The sequence below is a fragment of the Peromyscus leucopus genome, chromosome 4 (assembly GCF_004664715.2).
Source record: "Peromyscus leucopus breed LL Stock chromosome 4, UCI_PerLeu_2.1, whole genome shotgun sequence".
NCBI lineage: Eukaryota > Metazoa > Chordata > Mammalia > Rodentia > Cricetidae > Peromyscus > Peromyscus leucopus.
This window is the reverse complement of record NC_051066.1, coordinates 68,717,828-68,734,859: the sequence shown is the minus strand read 5'-3', so window position 1 is coordinate 68,734,859 and position 17,032 is coordinate 68,717,828. Positions and strand designations below refer to the sequence as shown.

The window sequence follows — 17,032 nt, the reverse complement described above, 5'->3', positions numbered from 1 at the left end:
ATGGACATAGATCCTCGAACTGTGAGCCGAAATGAACCCTTTCTCTTTAAATCACCCTTGTCAGGGTGTTTTCCCACAGCAAGGAGACAAGTAACCGATGCAGGTTTGGATCTTAAAATGTACTGCGGAGGCGGTGGCTGAGGCTTGGCTAAGGAGGTGGGAGGCAGTGGAAGAGAACCAGTGGCAGGGCACATCCTTGAAGAGGACACTGGGACTCTCCCACCCCACGCTTCCTTGTCTCTGTTAGATGAGTGGCTTTGCTCAGTGTGTGCTCTCTGCCATGGGGTTATGCCTACTGTGATGCTCTGCTCACCACGGGCCCACAGGCAGCAAGGAAGGCCAACAATGGACTGAGCGACACCTCTGAAACTGTGAGCCAGAACAAATCTTGCCTCTTTTTAAGTCCCCGCCACCTCAGGTATTTTGTCACAGTGATAGAAAGTTGGCTAACACAGACACAAAAGAAATCAGGGACAGACACACCGCACAGCTGACTCCATCACGAGCCCTCGTTTCTTTCCAAAGTTTTAGTTTTGTTGGCGGTAAGGTGTACTGTCTGTGTAGCAGTCCCCAGGACAAACTACCCGATTCTTGGGACAGTTCTCAGAAATGTTCCTGACCTTTGAAACACGGTCTTTGCCTAGCACAAACCCCTGTTCAAAGTCAAAGGCATTGCCAGCCATGGCTGCTAGCCATTCATCAATCACTCGTCTCCCCATCCTCTTAGGCAGCCTGCCAGGCCACATTTCCTAGGATCCCCTGCAAGGGAGTGTGGCCAAGTGAGGCGGTTCCAACCAATGGGATGTGAGCAGAAGTGGCTCATGCTGTGTCCATTAAGGCTATTACGGGATGGCTGTGCCCTCTCCTAACTCCCGTCTTATCAGCTAGAAGCAGCTAGCAGGAGGCCTGGGAGCTTATAGAACTACAGGTGGAAGGGATGCGTCCTTGGGTCACTGTGCAGAGGAAAGATGTCTGCCAGCCAGAAACCCCCAATTTGCATGGTTATAGGAGGAAGGCAGAAGAATCTCCGTGTCTGAGCATTGTGCATGAGGAACCATTTGTCCGAGTGCTATCCCTTGCTCTCTCCAGCTGCAGACCCTCCCATCCCACCGGCAGGGCATACACGAGTCCCTGCCAGTCACACAAAGCCGTACCTTCCAGGCTAGTCACAAATAACTCGGCCTTCTTCTGATCGTAGTCCAGGCGAAAGTGGAGTTTGGGTGCCTGGTTCCAGCTAGCAGCCTTCTCCGGGTTCCAGGTCTCCATGACACAGACATCCTCCACCACACCTGGGAGACAGACAGAGTGACCACAGTCATCATGTTGGGGTTCTGCTTCCCTGATCATATCATGTCATCTCTGCCATCTAAGTCATGGACCTAAGCCTGAAACTGTCCTCAGACAAGGCTGTAGGCATTGCCCCTCAAGGGATCGTTGGAGTCCAGTGGTCAATCTGTGGGCTTTGGTGCCATGGTTACACTGCCATATAGTAGCTGGGTGTCCTTTAGGGGATGCTCTAAGCTGGGTTTGGTCTGTAGTGGGCTTTCCACAAGGAGAGCTGTCACAGCCTGTTTGGTGGTTCTGGTGGAGAATGGAATTGTGGGCAAATCTCACAGGAATAAACAGGTGGAGACAGCAGCAAAGAACAACTCCAAGGTAGATGTCACTGGCGAGGATGGTGGCTTTGACTTTTACTTATGTGCTCGCAACATTTGCTGAGTGATGCAGGACCTTATCCTTAATCAAGAAGGTCCTAAAGCTGCCATAAACCTGTCAGGACTGCTGGCCCCGCCCTTGAGCTGGAGCCTAATGGATGAAAGAGTCTCACTGGTCAAGCCTAAAAGGAGAATTAAGAGGCCACAGTGGCTGCCGCAGATGACACTGTACGCAACCGGAACTGAACCACGGATCCCCGGCATGAATCAGAGGGCAGGACTCCAGAGGGCCATTAATGTCCCCAGGGGCTCATTATTAGATTCCTGCTGCAAAGCGTCCTCTAGGGAACAGATTGACCAAGATGCCCGTGTGTGCAGGAGGCACTTGGCTCCCAAAGCCATCCTGAGGACACCGCAGCAGACTGGGTGAGAAGGGACTTAGTGGTACCTAGAGTTCTCAGTACCTAGAGTCCCTACAGAACCCAGACCCAAAGCCCATTCATCTGACATCTCCTATCCCTGAACATCTTCTGTTCAGGGGCAGCATCTGCAAGCTCACTCTGCAGCCGTCTTTCCTGAGTGACCAAGGGACGGTGCCATGAGTGGCAGGGAGGACTCTTCCTCAGACATGGGGTGCTGAGTACTATGGTGAGGGGAGCGGCGGCGGGGCTGGGGGAGTCAAACATACTCAGTGCATCATGGGGATGTTGGCCGAAGCGGCCAATGCTGCTTACTAGCTGTCTGTGGATCAGAACCAGGCTGCTGCCCTACGGGATGGGAAGGAAAAGGAAGGAAGGAGCCCATGTGTGCTGAATTATTTGCAGCCAGGCGCTGCTTCCCTGAGTGAAGAGCTCTGCCCTGGTTCCATCCAAGCATGGAGCAAGCAGGGGCTCCTGAGAGAGGCTCCGACTGCGGGAACCACCCCCACGAGTACTCGTCCCCATCAATCTTGCCTGCCTTTCCACTCTCAAGGCTTCAGTTTTGAATCTACTTAAAATGTGGGCAGGAGAGCCTGGACACTGACAGCCCAGAGGATCGCCCATTTGCAGCACAGCTTGAAGTGGTTCCTAAAAGCCAGGCTAATGTACACCGCTGGCCCCTGTGGGAGGCCACCGCCCACTGGCCCACAGGAATCCACATGAACCCAGGTCATTGCCAAAGCTGCCGCTTCCTGAATTGCCACATGAAGCAAGCCTGGACCACAGGACTGGCCGCCTTCTTAGTCTTAGGATGATCTCCCTTAGAATCTTCTCTATTCCTGTGAGTTAAGGCCTGTGTCTCAGCTCCCCTGCGATCCCCCTGGATGCACCATGCTGGCCACCCATGGGTGCTGCCTTCTAAAGGCTGATGCTCACAGAAAGGAGAATAGGCACAGTATCAGTAGCCATGTGTTTTGATGCTTTGTGCCAAGTCCTGCTTCCAGCATTTCATTTGAGTCATTTATATACATTTGACAGTGGCCTTCATAGGGGTACTATGATCCCACTTCATCGATGAGGATGATGTCCCAGAGGAACTTAGCTTGTCCAGTGTCACAAAGTAAGCTTGTTTCTAACCTTGGTTTTTTTTTTAAATCCCTTGTGTAATCACACAGTGAGATCTGAAGGAGACTCCTCAGTTCTCACAGAAAAGCTGGGTGCCAAACAACAAGGCCTACCTACCACACCACACCAGGGCTCTGGGCAACCTTGGCAAGTCATGCATCATATCAGAAGACACTGGCAAGCCCCTCCCTATCCCCTGTGCTACCCTCCAGGGGCAGGGAACCCTACCATTCTGAGGAAGGATGAACAGCTCCTCTGTGACCTGCCTCTTGAGGCGACTGTCACTCTGGGCCTGGGGGCTGGCAGGTGCGGCAGACTCCTCTGTGGTCCCCAGAGTGTAGTCTGCGTAGTTGATGACTTCTGGGGCTGTCACAGCTGGCCGGGGACCATAGATGTCTGGGAACTTAAGAAGAGGTCGAGGCTGGACAGGCTCCGTTGACTTTTTAACGTTGAACTACAAATGTGAATAGAACTGATTAGTTGGTGTGAACAGAAGGGTGTGGTAGGGACCATCTCAACCCCAAGGAGGAGAAGTGGGGGGCCTGACTTCTTGTAGGAGGCAGGGTGGGAGGTCTGCTTCCATTCTTCCCCAGAGAGCATAGCTTGGAAAGAGAAAATGTCACTTCCAACCACACTTGAGAGTACACGTGTGTGGGGGGGTGTGTGTGTGTGTCATACTCCATCATTCACCCTCCCCCCCATCCTTCACCCATCCATCCCTGGCTGCCATCATGCTTTTTTCATACACCCTCCTTTGTGCTCTCTCTCCCTCTCTCTCTCTCTCTCTCTCTCTCTCTCTCTCTCTCTCTCTCTCTCTCTCTCTCCTGCATCTCTTCATCCCCTTCCCCTGGCTGAGATGTGCCAGTGGTTGGTCCCCGTCACACCTACAAAACCCAGACTCCCTGTGGTGACCTGTAAGAGCCTGCCTCGCCTCACCCACTGGGCTCTCACACTGCCCAAATCTGTTTATCCCTCTTCTCAGGCCCAATAGGTCATCTCTGACCCACCCATCGCCCATCTAAACTACACCCCCGCATCCGGTCTTTAGCTCTGGCCTCTCCCCTGTTACATTTTAGCTGTTGGTGGCCCGACTGTGATCTGTCCCCTGCCCTAGGGTGTCAGACCCTTGAGTGTAGCAACTGGGCCTTGCCTCACTCTTGATTCTAGAATCAGAGCTGGGCAGGTCATTTTGCCTCTCTGTAGGGGACACTGTCCTTTGGGGAGATTCCCAAACAGCAGAAGTAAAGAATGAGCCCATCTGACTGGGGTGGAATCATCACTGCAGCAGACTACAGGTCAAGGGCAGGGCAGAGGCATGTGCTCCACAGGCAATGAGAGAGCTGGAGCCAGGCTTGACCTTGACCTCGGAGGAGGGAGGTGTGGGGAAGGCAGAAGGACCATGTCCCTGACACCGAGCAGTAGGGAGCCACCTCTTACATCTCACCCAAGTGTGGGTTCCATCTGTTTTACTACTTCACAGTGGGGAAACCGAGCCTCAGAAACACAGCGCCACATGGATCCACTAGATCAGCGATTCTCAACCGTCCTGACGCTGCCCCCTTCTAATACAATTCCTCAGGCTGTGGTGACCCCAGCCATGAAGTTATTTCTGTTTCCACTTCATAACTTTAATTTTGTTACTGTGATGGATTGTAATATATCCACGTTTTCCGATAACCTTAGGCAACCCCTGTGAAAGGGTCATTTGACAGCCCCCCAAAGGGGTTGCGACCCAGAGGTTGAGAACCATTGCACTAGCGACTTAGACCAGATTTCAATACCAGTTACCTGTTGGTATCAGCTGTCATTTGGCCACTGCTATTGATAAAATGGCAATTGCACCACCCTGATCCAACTCAGATGTTCTACCTTGCTCCTCAGCCCTGAAGACTGAGCTCCCAGAGACTGCTCAGCCACCCTTGACTCAGAGCCACCCTGTCTGCCACATACTGGGACCAGAAGTGAGGCTATTTGGGTGGCCTGGGGAGTGTGTCCATGTTTAATTGGATTTCATTCCAGCTCAATTGTTACATAGAAGGTCTGAATTCAGTTCTTGGGTTTGATTCATGGCTGGCTGAGCTTGTGGTTTTGGTGGGCGCTCATCACCAGCTCCAGGAATGAATGAAGTCCTCCATGGGGCTCTTTACAGAGCCACTTTCCTGCCTACCCTGGAGCCAAAAGACTGGCACCCATCCTGACTCCCCTCCATCCACATCTCCACACATATTACCCCATTGTCTAGGGCCATCCTCACCCTTGGGGTGTGGTTGCTTGCTCTGATACTCCTAACCATGGAATTATCTTGGTGACTTTTCCTATTCTAGGGATGGAGGGCACCTGTCCTAGGGAAGCCAGTCCAGATGCCATGGTAGGCGTGTTCTCCACCAGACAGAATGCATCCCCACCAGGCAGAAAGCACATGGCCCTGTCTTGTGACTGCAAGGTGAGTCAGAGTTAGGACAAAGGCTACACCACACACTGAGGGTGTAAGGCCACAGAGCCTGTGTCTCTGATGTTACTATAACTTGGCCACCAAGGCCACCCACCCTGTGGCCACCTCAGTAAGCTCATAAATGATGCCCTTCCTATTCTTGGAGCTGCTTTGAGTTGGAAATTTCTGCCTTGCAACCCAGAGCATGACAAACGGATGCCCAGCACTGCAGATAAGACCCTCAGAGGTCATCAGCCCAGTGTCTGCTCAACCTTGGGCAGGACTCTGTCCCCGGGAATCTCCGTGTTTCCACACTTGGTACTGATACTTATCCTGAGAACAAACTGGTCTTTTGTAAGAATGATTAGTGGTCCAAGCTGGAAGAAGAACTGCTGTTAGTAACTAAAGTCTCCAGGACACAAAAGCACCAACAACCACCTTGTTCTGCATTTCAGGACCCTGTTTTCAGGGCCATTGAGATGGCTCACTGGATAAAGCTGTTTGCTGCCAAGTCTGACAACCTGAGTTCAGTCCTCAGAACCCACATGATGGAAGGAAAGAGTTGACTCCTGTGGGCTTTCTTCTGACTTCCACACATGCACTATGGCATGAGTGTCTCATACATACACACAAACAAATAAAATGTAAAAAAAAAAAAAAAAAAAAAAACCAAAAACTCCTCATCTTCCTGTTGCTTGTCAAATAGCTGAAACCTTAGTACCCAAGTAATAGAAAAGAGGTTGAGGGCAAATGGAGGGAACCTGGGAGAGGGGTCTGTGTAGGGAAGAAGAATGTCTGGGCGGAAGGAGATGTGGAGGAGCAGGCCCTGCAGGCACACCTACAACCAGGTGAAGGTGGAGAGGTGACACTCAGGACCAAGACTTCTGCCTCCCTGTCCCTGAAGCCCAGGACAGGGACTTGAGACAGTGGGTGCCAATAAGTCTGGAAAGGTGTCCAGAGGGGCTACTGTTCAGCAGATAGGCATGGATGTCTGTCTGTCCATGTGGAACCAGACAGGAAAGACACATTGAGGACAGACCCCACAGAGGAGCCCCTTGGAGACTCCCAGCCTCACCTGAATCCCAGGTTGTTAGCCTCTTACGACCTGACCATGGCCAGCTCTGCAGGTACCAGGCTGAGGCTGGGAGGTGGGGGACTGTACCCCAGCACCTGGAAGCCTCCTGCCACAGGACTGAATCGTCCACTCAAAAGCAACTAGGGTGTGCAGAGAGCTGAAACGCTATGGGGAAAGTCAATGTCAAAAGTCCAAACCACTCCATCCGAAAGCAGGGAAAGGACTTTTATGGTCTCCAAAGAGGAATCACAATTGACCACCTAAGCAAGGCATGCTGGGTAGTTTCTGTCCACTTGACATAAACTGGATCATCTAGGCAGAGGGAACCTCAGTTGAGAAATTGCCTTCATAAGACTGGCCTGTAGGCAAGTCTGCTAGGAACTTTTTTCATTTAGGATGGAGTGGGGGTGGCCAGACCACTGTGGGTGGTGCCATCCCTGAGCAGGTAGTTCTGAGCTATATAAGAAAGCAAGTGGAACAAGCCATGAAGAGCCAGCCAATATCAGCATTCCTCCATATCCTCTGCTGAAGATCCTGCCTCCAGGTTCCTGTCTGAGGAACAGAGAGAAGGAGGGAGAGAAAAAGAAAGAAAACTGTAGCGTATGCATTGAAATACTACTCAGCCTTAAAAGAGAAGGAATTCTGATGTGTTACTATCTGCACAAACCTGGGGAACACCACTATAACTGAAAGACACTAGCTACTAGACAAATCTGAGAGGCTCTGGGTAGTCAGAATACCATGGGGAGGATGCAGAAGGGTGGTAGCTGGGCAGAGGGGATGGAGGTACTGTTGAAAGGAGACAGAGTGCCAGCTTTACAGAAGTAAGCCGGGCGGTGGTGGCACACGCCTTTAATCCCAGCACTTGGGAGGCAGAGGCAGGCAGATCTCTGTGAGTTCGAGGCCAGCCTGGGCTACCAAGTGAGTTTCAGGAAAGGCGCAAAGCTACACAGAGAAACCCTGTCTGGAAAAACAAAACAAAACAAAACAACAACAACAAAAAAACAGAAGTAAAGTGGTACTAAAATGCTGGGATGCTGTCCAGCATTATGAGGGTATCTGACGCCATAGACTTACATATGCACACAACATGTGGCAGATTTCATGTCATGTGTTTTTAGCACAATAAAGCAAAGTGGGCCTGGTGTGGTGGTCAGGCATGATGGTACCCTATGTGCCTGTAATCATAGCAGCCGGGAGGCAGAGGCAGGAGGAGTGCCTGGAGTTGAGGCCAGCCTGGGCTACACATTGAGTTCCAGGATAGCCAGGGCTATGAAGTGAAACTCTCAAAAAACTCAGTACAGCCGGGCAGTGGTGGTGCACACCTTTAATCCCAGCACTCGGGAGGCAGAGGCAGGCAGATATCGTGAGTTCGAGGCCAGCCTGGTCTACAGAGTGAGCTCCAGGACAGCCAAGGCTACATAGAGAAACCCTGTCTTGAAAAACAAACAAAAAACAAAAGCAAAAACAAACAAACAAAAAAACCCAAACAACCCAATACATATATACATTCACATACACACAAACAAATACATATACATACATACACACATATATACATATACACATACATACAAATACACATATACATACAGACAGACACACATAAATTGAAGCTGGCATAGGTGTTCACACCTGTAACTCTAGCACTCAGGAGGCGGAGGCAGGAGGATCACAGTTGGAGGCCAGCCAAGGATAGAGTAAGATTCCTCCACAAAGGACATCTACAATTTTTTTTTTCTTTTGGAAAAAAAAAAGGGTGAAAAACCCATATCACTTGGGGGATCCTGAGCCCTGGACGGAAGCCTGATGTGAATTTCTGTTCTTCCTCCTGTTTTCCCCCTACACTGTCTTTGGAGCGTTGGGGTTGAAGGTGACCCCGGCAGCCCCAGCTGTCACCCTGGGTGCCAAGTGGAGGCTGCTCTGCTGTGTGCCAGCCTTGCCTCCTTCCTCCCCGCCCCAGCCCTGCCTTCCTGGCTCTGGCTTCCTAAGGAAGTGCGGTCTGGAAGCCTCAGGCGCTGTCTATATCAGCTGTTGCAAGCTGACAGATGGCTTGGGGGCAGGGCGGGAGGACCTGGACCTGGACCTGCATCTAATGAGCAAATATTGATGGAGCCTCACCTCAGGCCGGGCCTCACCTGAGCGTGAGGGTTCCAGGAGAAGAGACAGATGCCCTCCCAGGTGAGGTTTATGTTGAGAAAGCAGAAGTTAATTACGGAGCTAGCGGTCTGTGATGTGACAGACGAGGTGCTCAGCAACCCTGCTGGTTATTAATTTGGGGTTTTGTGCTGGGACATCTTTTTTAAAGTAACATTTCAGGGGACTGGAGAGATGGATCAGTCAGTAAAGGGCTTAGTGTGCAAGCATGAGAACCTTAGTTCAGATCCCCAGTGCCCACGTCAATAGCATGGTGTGGTAGCACACACCTGTGACCCTGGCATTCAGGGGATGGAGATACACAGATTCCCTGGGTTCACTGGCCAGACAGTGAGTCAGTGAGCTCCAGACTCTGACTCAAAAAGTACAAAGAAAGACACCCAAGGTTGATCTCTGGCCTCTACATTCACACATATACAAGTATACAGATACACACACATATACATGGACACAAATGTGCATGTACATAATCGCCATCTCCCCAGGGGAAGGCTACCTCCTACAGGCTAAATTTGTAGTGAGACTGGCCTTGCTCTCCTGGGAACTTAATTTGGTCAGGAAGACTACGGGCAAGCTCTGTAACAAATAGCCCTCCTTCTCCCCAGTTCGGTGGCTAAACATTGCGAAAGCAGACTATTCCAGTCTGAGGAGGACCCTGGTTTCTCTAAACTCAGGCTTACAGCCTTTTTCACACCATGGTTCTCCCTGCCTGTGCCCTGCATTGATCCCATGCAATTCCCTGCACCCTCTAAATCTCCGTAAAGGAAGTTCTGTGAGATCAATGCCATCCTACTGATAGAGACTGGTTCCTTGTTCAAAATCATGGTCTAGTAAGAGCAGTGGGGGCTCCTTCCAACCTAGACTAACACTTTAGAGTTTTGCTCTACTCTCTACCGCCCCCGCATAGCCTGCCGTCGGGGGACAGGACTGTTGGAGGAGCTAGCTGGCAGACATCACTCACACAGAGGGATTTACAATCAGATTCCCAGGTCCCCGGCTCAGGTGGAGTCTGGGGAACCTGCATGTCTAAGAAGCCTCCCAGGGGGCCACTAATGTGAATGGTGCTTGCACCTTATGTGGTACCCTAGATTGAGGTAGACCCTAGGACACAGGGAAGGGAGATCCTCCTGGCTGCTCAGGGGCGAGTCCACAGGGTCCCAGTGAAAGAGGTGTGCGTTTCAAACTGCTGAGCAGAGCTTCACTTTGAAGAAACAGCTGGTCGCCTTGTCCTGGCGCCAAGCAGTGTTTCCATGGCGACCTTCTCTTCTGTGTATTCCAAGCCTGTGTCCCAAATCCCCTTCTCTCGGTACTCACCTCTTCCTACTCTATTTTCTCTGGGAGGTTATTTTTAAACCTAAAAAGGCTAGTTTTGGAGGCTGGGAATGTGGCCCAATTGGTGGAGCGTTTGTCTAACAGGCATGAAGCCCTGGGTTCAATCAACACTACAGGAGCCAGGGATGGCAGACACCTTTGATCCTAACGCTTGGGAGGTGGAGGTAGGAGGATTAGGAGTTTAAGGTCATCTTTGGCTACATATCGTGTCTGAGGACAGTCTAGCCCAGTGTTTCTCAACCTGGGATCATGACCCCCTTGGGGTCACCTGTCAGATATCCTGCATGTCAGATATTTACATTACAATTCATAACTATAGCAAGATTAGTTATCAAATGATTTTAGGATTATACATCATGAGGAACTGTATAAAAGGATCAGTATTAGGAAGGTTGAGAACCAATGGTCTATTGGTTGAGACCTTGCCTAGGTAGACAGACAGACTCACAGATAGACAGATCGTGTAGTTCGTACTATACCTAGCCCCCTAGCCAATATCTAACACAGCAGACTAGGAGCAGGGTGGGGGTGGGGGGTGCCACCCCTCTGTCAGTGGCAAGAGGACGACATAACTAGAGAGGGACAGCCCTGTCTCTGTGCTCAGTCATCCATCTGGCCGTTCACTCAGCACCGTTCACTCAGCACTTGGCCCTCTGGGGGCCAAGAAGCAGTAGTGACATTATCTTCAAGTCAATGTCCTCATAGGGAGGACAGTCTCAGTAGACACAGATCTAGATGCTCCTAGTCACCAAAGACAATTTTGGTTAAAAAGTATTAAGACCGTGGCAGAGGGTTACTGAGTGAGGAAGAGAGTAAGTTATGTCCATAAGAACTTGAGTGTCAAGAGAACCTTCTTAAGCTAAAGTCCTGATTATTAATAATTAATTAAATCTGTGTGTGCCCCACTCAGGTGTCAGCTACAGGTCTGAGCATTCTGCCAGAGGGGTTTCTTTAAACCTCACTACCTTATAAGGAAAGTGCCATCATTCTGCCTGCTTTTCAGAAGAGGAAACTGAGGCACGGAGTGGTAAGTCTGAACTCAATGTGGTGGGTGAGACACCAGCTAGGATTTGGACCCAGGTATGTGACTGTAGGTGAGCCTGGCCACGTGCTTCTCTGCTGGCAGCGGACAGCATCTTCCCAAGGCTGTGGGAAGATGTAAGGAGAAGCCAGCTGCAGGGAACGGGGGAGATGTCCCACTTCTGTGTTCCTAGTCATTCCCTCATTCATCTCGTCAGTCATCCTCCACTATGAAGGGCATCTTCTGTGCCAGCAGCCATGGCAGCCGCCTGTCTCTGTCCTCACACATGGTCCTCACCTATGTGATGACAGGGATGGGGGTGGGGGTGGGGGTCCCTCCAGTGAAGCTGGCGGCCGAGGGAGGTCACTGGAATCACAGCACCCAGGGAAGGGAGGTGAGGGATAAAGGAGCCATGCAGGAAGATGCCCAGAGAACCTGACTTTGGACTAGGCACCCCAAAGCATGAGTGGAGGCTTGATAGACGGAGGCACTAGAGAGGAGCACTCTGGGGCAAGGCAGTGAGTGGCTGAAAGTTTGTATCCAGAGAGCATTTGAGTCTGCAAGTGAGTGATGATGAGGCCCACGTGGACCAGGAGGTTGAGGAGGCTGGGCCACGACATTCTGAGAAGAGACAGAACCAAAAAACAGAGCTAAGTGTGGCCTTGCACATAAGGAATCCCAGCACTTAGGATTTGGAAGCTGTGAGACAAGTTCAAAACAGTCTGGTCTACATAGAATGACCCTGTCTCAAAAACCAAACGAACAAATGGGACCAGGAGCCACAACAAGACAAGATCCTGCCCAGAGATATTTCTCCTCAGAGGCGATTCCTGCGTTAATTGGAACCCATTCGCCGAGCAGGAAAGGGCAATATGGCTGCTGCCTCCTTAAAAAACCCTGTGTGGGGGACACTCTGCAAAATGGAACACAACTTCATTCCATCCAGTTTCCATCTGCCCCACACAGGCAATATTTTCTCTCTTCTACACTGTTTAAATTTTAAAGTCACATTTATGGATTTATTTGTGTGGGGTTGAGGGAGTGCACACAGTGTGTGTGTGGAGGTGAGAGGACCACTCACAGAGTCTGTTCTCTCTGTCCACCGTGTCAATCCCTGGGACGGAACTCAAGCCTCATGTGTCTGCTGAGCCATCTCACCAGCCCAATGCTATATTTAGTATTAATAAGTAAAAACGGGGCTGGAGAAATGGCTTGGCAGTTAAAAGCACTGGCTGCTTTTCCAGAGGACCTGGGTTCAGTTCCCAGCACTTACATGGTGGCTCACAACCATCAGTAACTCCAGTTCGTCACAGGGGAATCGCAACAACATCACACGTTTGTCTGTAACCTCATCTCACGAGAAAGGCATCATGGAAGTGGTGGACAGACATCTATGCAGGCTCACAACCAAAAATACAAAGGCTGAAGCTTGTCCAAAGCTGCACATGTCGCGACAGAAGAATAAAATAAAGATGCGTCAACACTGCGTGCTTTTGTGATGTCAGCATGTCTGGAACCACGTAACGCTGAAACAAACAAGGCTGCTCTTGATCTCTCAGTATCAAGAATTTGACACTGTGTCCCATGGGCCTCCTTCTTCTGACTCGTTGTCTTTGTTTTTAATGGACTGCCTGGGTGTTTGCACGTCACCCCCTCTACTATTTGGTTTCTGTTTGATTCTGGGTTTGTCATTCCTTATGTGCCTTAGTGACCTTTGACTCCAGAGCCTTCTCTCCACCAGCCTTTGACCTCCGAAGTTTCCATGTGAGGCCCCTCCCTCAGCACTGTGTTGCATCTGCAGACACTCTGTTAAACTGAGTCCGTCTGTGGTCCAAGAGCTCAGCCAGGCCTGTGAGTGGCTTCTGTAAGACGGGAGTCTTACAGACGGGCGTCATACAGCCTGTGATCCACTTTAATCCTTTAGATACTTTTGCTTCCATTTCTTATCTGTGGTGACCATGTTTGTTTGTTTGTTGTGTGTGTGTGCGTGTGCGTGTGTGTGTGTGTGTGTGTGTGTGTGTGTGCACGCTTGAGTGCATGCACATATCTGGCACTCAGGTACACATGTGTGTGCAGGCATGTGGAGGCCAGAGGACATGCCTTAGCTGTTGTTTCTTAGGTGGCACATCTACTCTGTTCTTTTGAAGCAGGGTCTCACTGGCCTAGAACTCACCAAGTAGCCTGGGCTGGCTAGCAAGCCTGTGTCTGGCTCCTCATGACTGGGTTACAAGAGTAACCATGCCTGACTTTATTACATGGTCCCTGCTCACTTTCCTTGACATTGAATCTAGAACCTTCCTCCAGAGCAGCCAGAGGAATTGCTGATTCTATAATCCTTGCATAATTGATGAAGCCATTGGCCAGAACAACAGTTTTCAACCCTGCTATTATGCCAATTTATTGAAAATCACATGTTACTGGAGTAGGATTGTTTTTCACCGTGAAATGATGAGTACAGGCAAGATTATCCTAACAACGCCTTCTGCTCACATTTGCATCCTCAAAGCTTTTCCTCATGTTAGAGAAGGAAGTACATTTGCTGAGGCCCTCAAGCGTATAAATCATCCATCAAGGGTGACACAGGGTGGAAAAAGTGCAGAGGTGCAGTTCTCGGGAACGGCTGTCCTCTCTGCCCAGCCATGTGGAAGGCACAGCAGTCTCTTCCCTGGAGGTGTGCAAACAGCCAGGATGGTAAAGTGTGGTGCAAACAGGTGTGCATTCATTCTCCTTAGGTCTTGGGCTTAAGCCCAGATCCTCCTCATCTGGTTAGGGTTCAATTAGTCAGCTCCACTTGTTTCCTCTCCGTGTTTTCTCCCAGCCTCCGAAGCAAACAGGAGCAATGCCCTACTCTCAGGGAGTGGACTGAGGGGTTGTGTGAGAGGCTCCATAATCAGGAACAAGGAAGTACTTATGCCACAACGCCCTGGCCTGAGCTCATGGCAGACATGGCTAATCGATCAAAGGGTTCTTTCTCCCTGAGCTCAGGCACCCTTGTGCTGTATCAATGGATAAGAACTGATATGCAAGATGGAAGGTATTTGCTACCCTGGGTGCATCTGTAGAAAAAGATTTTTTTTTTTGGTAGTTCTGGAGGTGGGGCCCACAGCCTCATGTGTGCGGGCAAGCCCTCTATGACTGAGTTACTCTCCCAACCTGCTGAATGTGGCCTTTTATAAGTAATAGTTATTTTTATTTATGTGTATGTGTCTGTGTGAGTGTGTGCCATGTGCATAAGGTGCTCAAGAGTGCCGGAAGAGGATGTTGGACCACCTGGAACTGAAGTCACTTAGGTGCTGGGAACTGAACCCAAGTCATCTGCAAGACCAACCAGTGCTTTTAACTGCTGATCCAACCACTCCAGTTCCCTGAATGTGGTCTTAACAGGTCCAATGTCTGGGCCATGTGCTGCCCAAGGCCAAAAGAACACCTCCTCACCATCCGTGTGATCAGAAGGAGGAGGACTTCAACCTAGAATCTGAGGATACCAAATGGTGGGAGAGTCCATTCCAAATAGGAATGGCAGTGCCCTGGATCTGGAGGGGAACACGCTCATGGCATTGTGAGTATGCCAAGGAGGAAGGTGGGACTGGAAAAGAATGTGAGACCTTGAACATGGAACAAAAGGTTTAGAATTCTGTGTTGTAAGCAGCGAGAGCTTTGGACAGTTTGAGATCGGAGAATGACCTGAACAAAACCCATCCCGATGACTCACACCAGCAGGTGCATGCAAGAAGGACAGAAAGAGAAGTGAGAGGTGGAGGGAGGAAGCCACGTGGTAGGGTGGGAGAGGTCTAGGTGGGAGGAATCTGGGGCACCAAGAACCAAGAGGAAGAAAGGAGCGTCGGGGGAGACCTCTGAGGAGATGGGCGGCTTAAGGGGGAACCAGATTCAGGGAAGGGGTGTGTGTGAGAGCAGCACTCAGGAGGAGCACGTGCAGGCTTCTCTGTAGACTTTCCAGAGAGAACTATTCAGGAAGGTGCTGCATGGCTACCCACAACAGGGCCTGAAGGACAGGCTGGTTTCTCCCTTGGCCCTCCTGTCTAGTCAGCAGGGCATGGCCTGTAAGGGGCAGATGCTGGTTAAGGTAGGAGTTGGAGATGAGGTAGCCGAGGATGCTGGTGTATTGGCAGCTGTATTTCCTCGTGATCAGAATGCCCCTTTGTGGCCGTGGTGAGGTTTTTGCCATGAGATCACCCATTAGAAATTAGGGCACTCACCCAGTTCCCACATGTATGCTAACTAAGGGTGTGGTGTGGTGTGGTGTGGTGTGTGTGTGTGTATGTGTGTGTGTGTGTGTGTGTTCTTAAAGACTCTGGCTTTAAAGACACACATCGTTCACATTGTGGTTTTGACTTCTTACTCTTGTGGCTTTTCTAGAGCGTCATGGGAAGAAATACCCTAAAAGGGATATCTGGTCTACCACGATTTGGGAGCGAAATGGCTTACCTTAGCCCATGAATGTGTCACCTATTTCATAAATAGTCACAAAATGTCTTTCAAACGCATAATGCAGAACCCACTGGGGTGCTTGTCTCCTTAGGGAAGCCCATCCCAGTTTCTCTTTGGAGTGTCTGCTTTGCTTAGCTTTGCTAAAACAACAGCAGTAACAAAGTAGACCAAACCCCACAGCCTGTCTTTCCTACTAAGTTCTCTCCTTTGAGAGAATCCGGACCAAGAGACGTCCCCACGCCCAAGCCCCATAGCAGGGCCACTTAGCTCCTCCAGTCCAGCTGCCATTTGGAGACAGCTGTTCTTCCTTTTAAACCAAATGCAAGCCTATTACATCTCCCCCATCAAGGGGCCTGCAAAATATTGCAAAAATGTGATTAGACCATGGGAGGTGAGGAACATCAGAACAGCTGGTTCCCGGTTACTATAAACTTGGGGTGTTTCTCCTCAGGTCCTTGCAAGCTTCTTGAAATGAGAACCACCCTGAAGTGCCCCGTTCCCAGGTGTCGGTTGGCAACAGGTATTAAAAGCTGTAAGATGTACAAGGTATCAACTGGACATTGGACCAAGAGGGAAAATGAAAGTCTGTGCATAAAGGTTGGCGTCTTGTGTAAACAGAAGTGTCTTCACTGCTGGTCCCCACCTTGCCAGTGTCATTGGTACTTTCTCTCAACTGTCTGCTCAGCTTTCTCCTGGCCAATTGTCAGGGTCTGTGAGGATGGTTAACTCTGACTGAGCACCCACTGTAAGATTTGGGCAGGAGCACATGATACATTCACGCTAGGTGTCAAGGTGGAGGACTGGATAGGGGACCTTTCATTAAACATTTACACTACTGGAGGGTCAAGGCATCAACATGAAACATGAATGGTGGGTATCTTAGGGGCAGCAGGATCATTGGCATCCCCTAGGGACAAAGGGGCTATGGGTAAGGGAAGTCACAAGACCCAGGGCAGATGGCTGAGTGAAGACAGTCCCCTGAAAGGACCTGTGCCCTTTTGTTGTGGGTATAGCAACCCAACTCCAGCAACCTGGCAGGAAAGAGTCAAGGGAAGGTCTCCTTGGGCCAACACCACCTTGTCCTGCCAGTGTAGTTGACAGGAAGGAGCCTCTAGGGGCAGAGCATGAAGGAACAGAAAATAGGGGTCGCTTGGGGCAGGGTTGGGAATGGGGTGAGATTGGAGCTGGGTCGGGAGGGCTCAGAGAGAGGCCTCAGGAGGCACCAAGGGGCAGTTCCCACCTAACACTTACTGCATTCTGGGCACCATGCTTTGTGTGTGCATTTGTTACTTCTTGTTGTTGTGATACAATGCCAGAGAAGGAAGCTCAAGGAAGGGTTTGTTTGGATGACAGTTTGAAGGGCCAGTC

At 50.4% G+C, this 17,032-nt stretch overlaps 1 protein-coding gene across 1 annotated transcript in view; it reads right to left on the bottom strand.

The window, feature by feature from the left end:
* The window catches only part of Syt13 (synaptotagmin 13), a 41,169-nt gene that overhangs the window by 11,341 nt on the left and 12,796 nt on the right, over positions 1-17,032 (bottom strand). Inside the window, exons 2-3 of the mRNA XM_028878984.2 lie at positions 3,428-3,653; positions 1,155-1,289 (exon numbers count right to left, since the gene is read on the bottom strand). Coding sequence (XP_028734817.1) covers positions 1,155-1,289; positions 3,428-3,653 — 361 coding nt within the window. The remainder of the gene's footprint in view (positions 1-1,154; positions 1,290-3,427; positions 3,654-17,032) is intronic.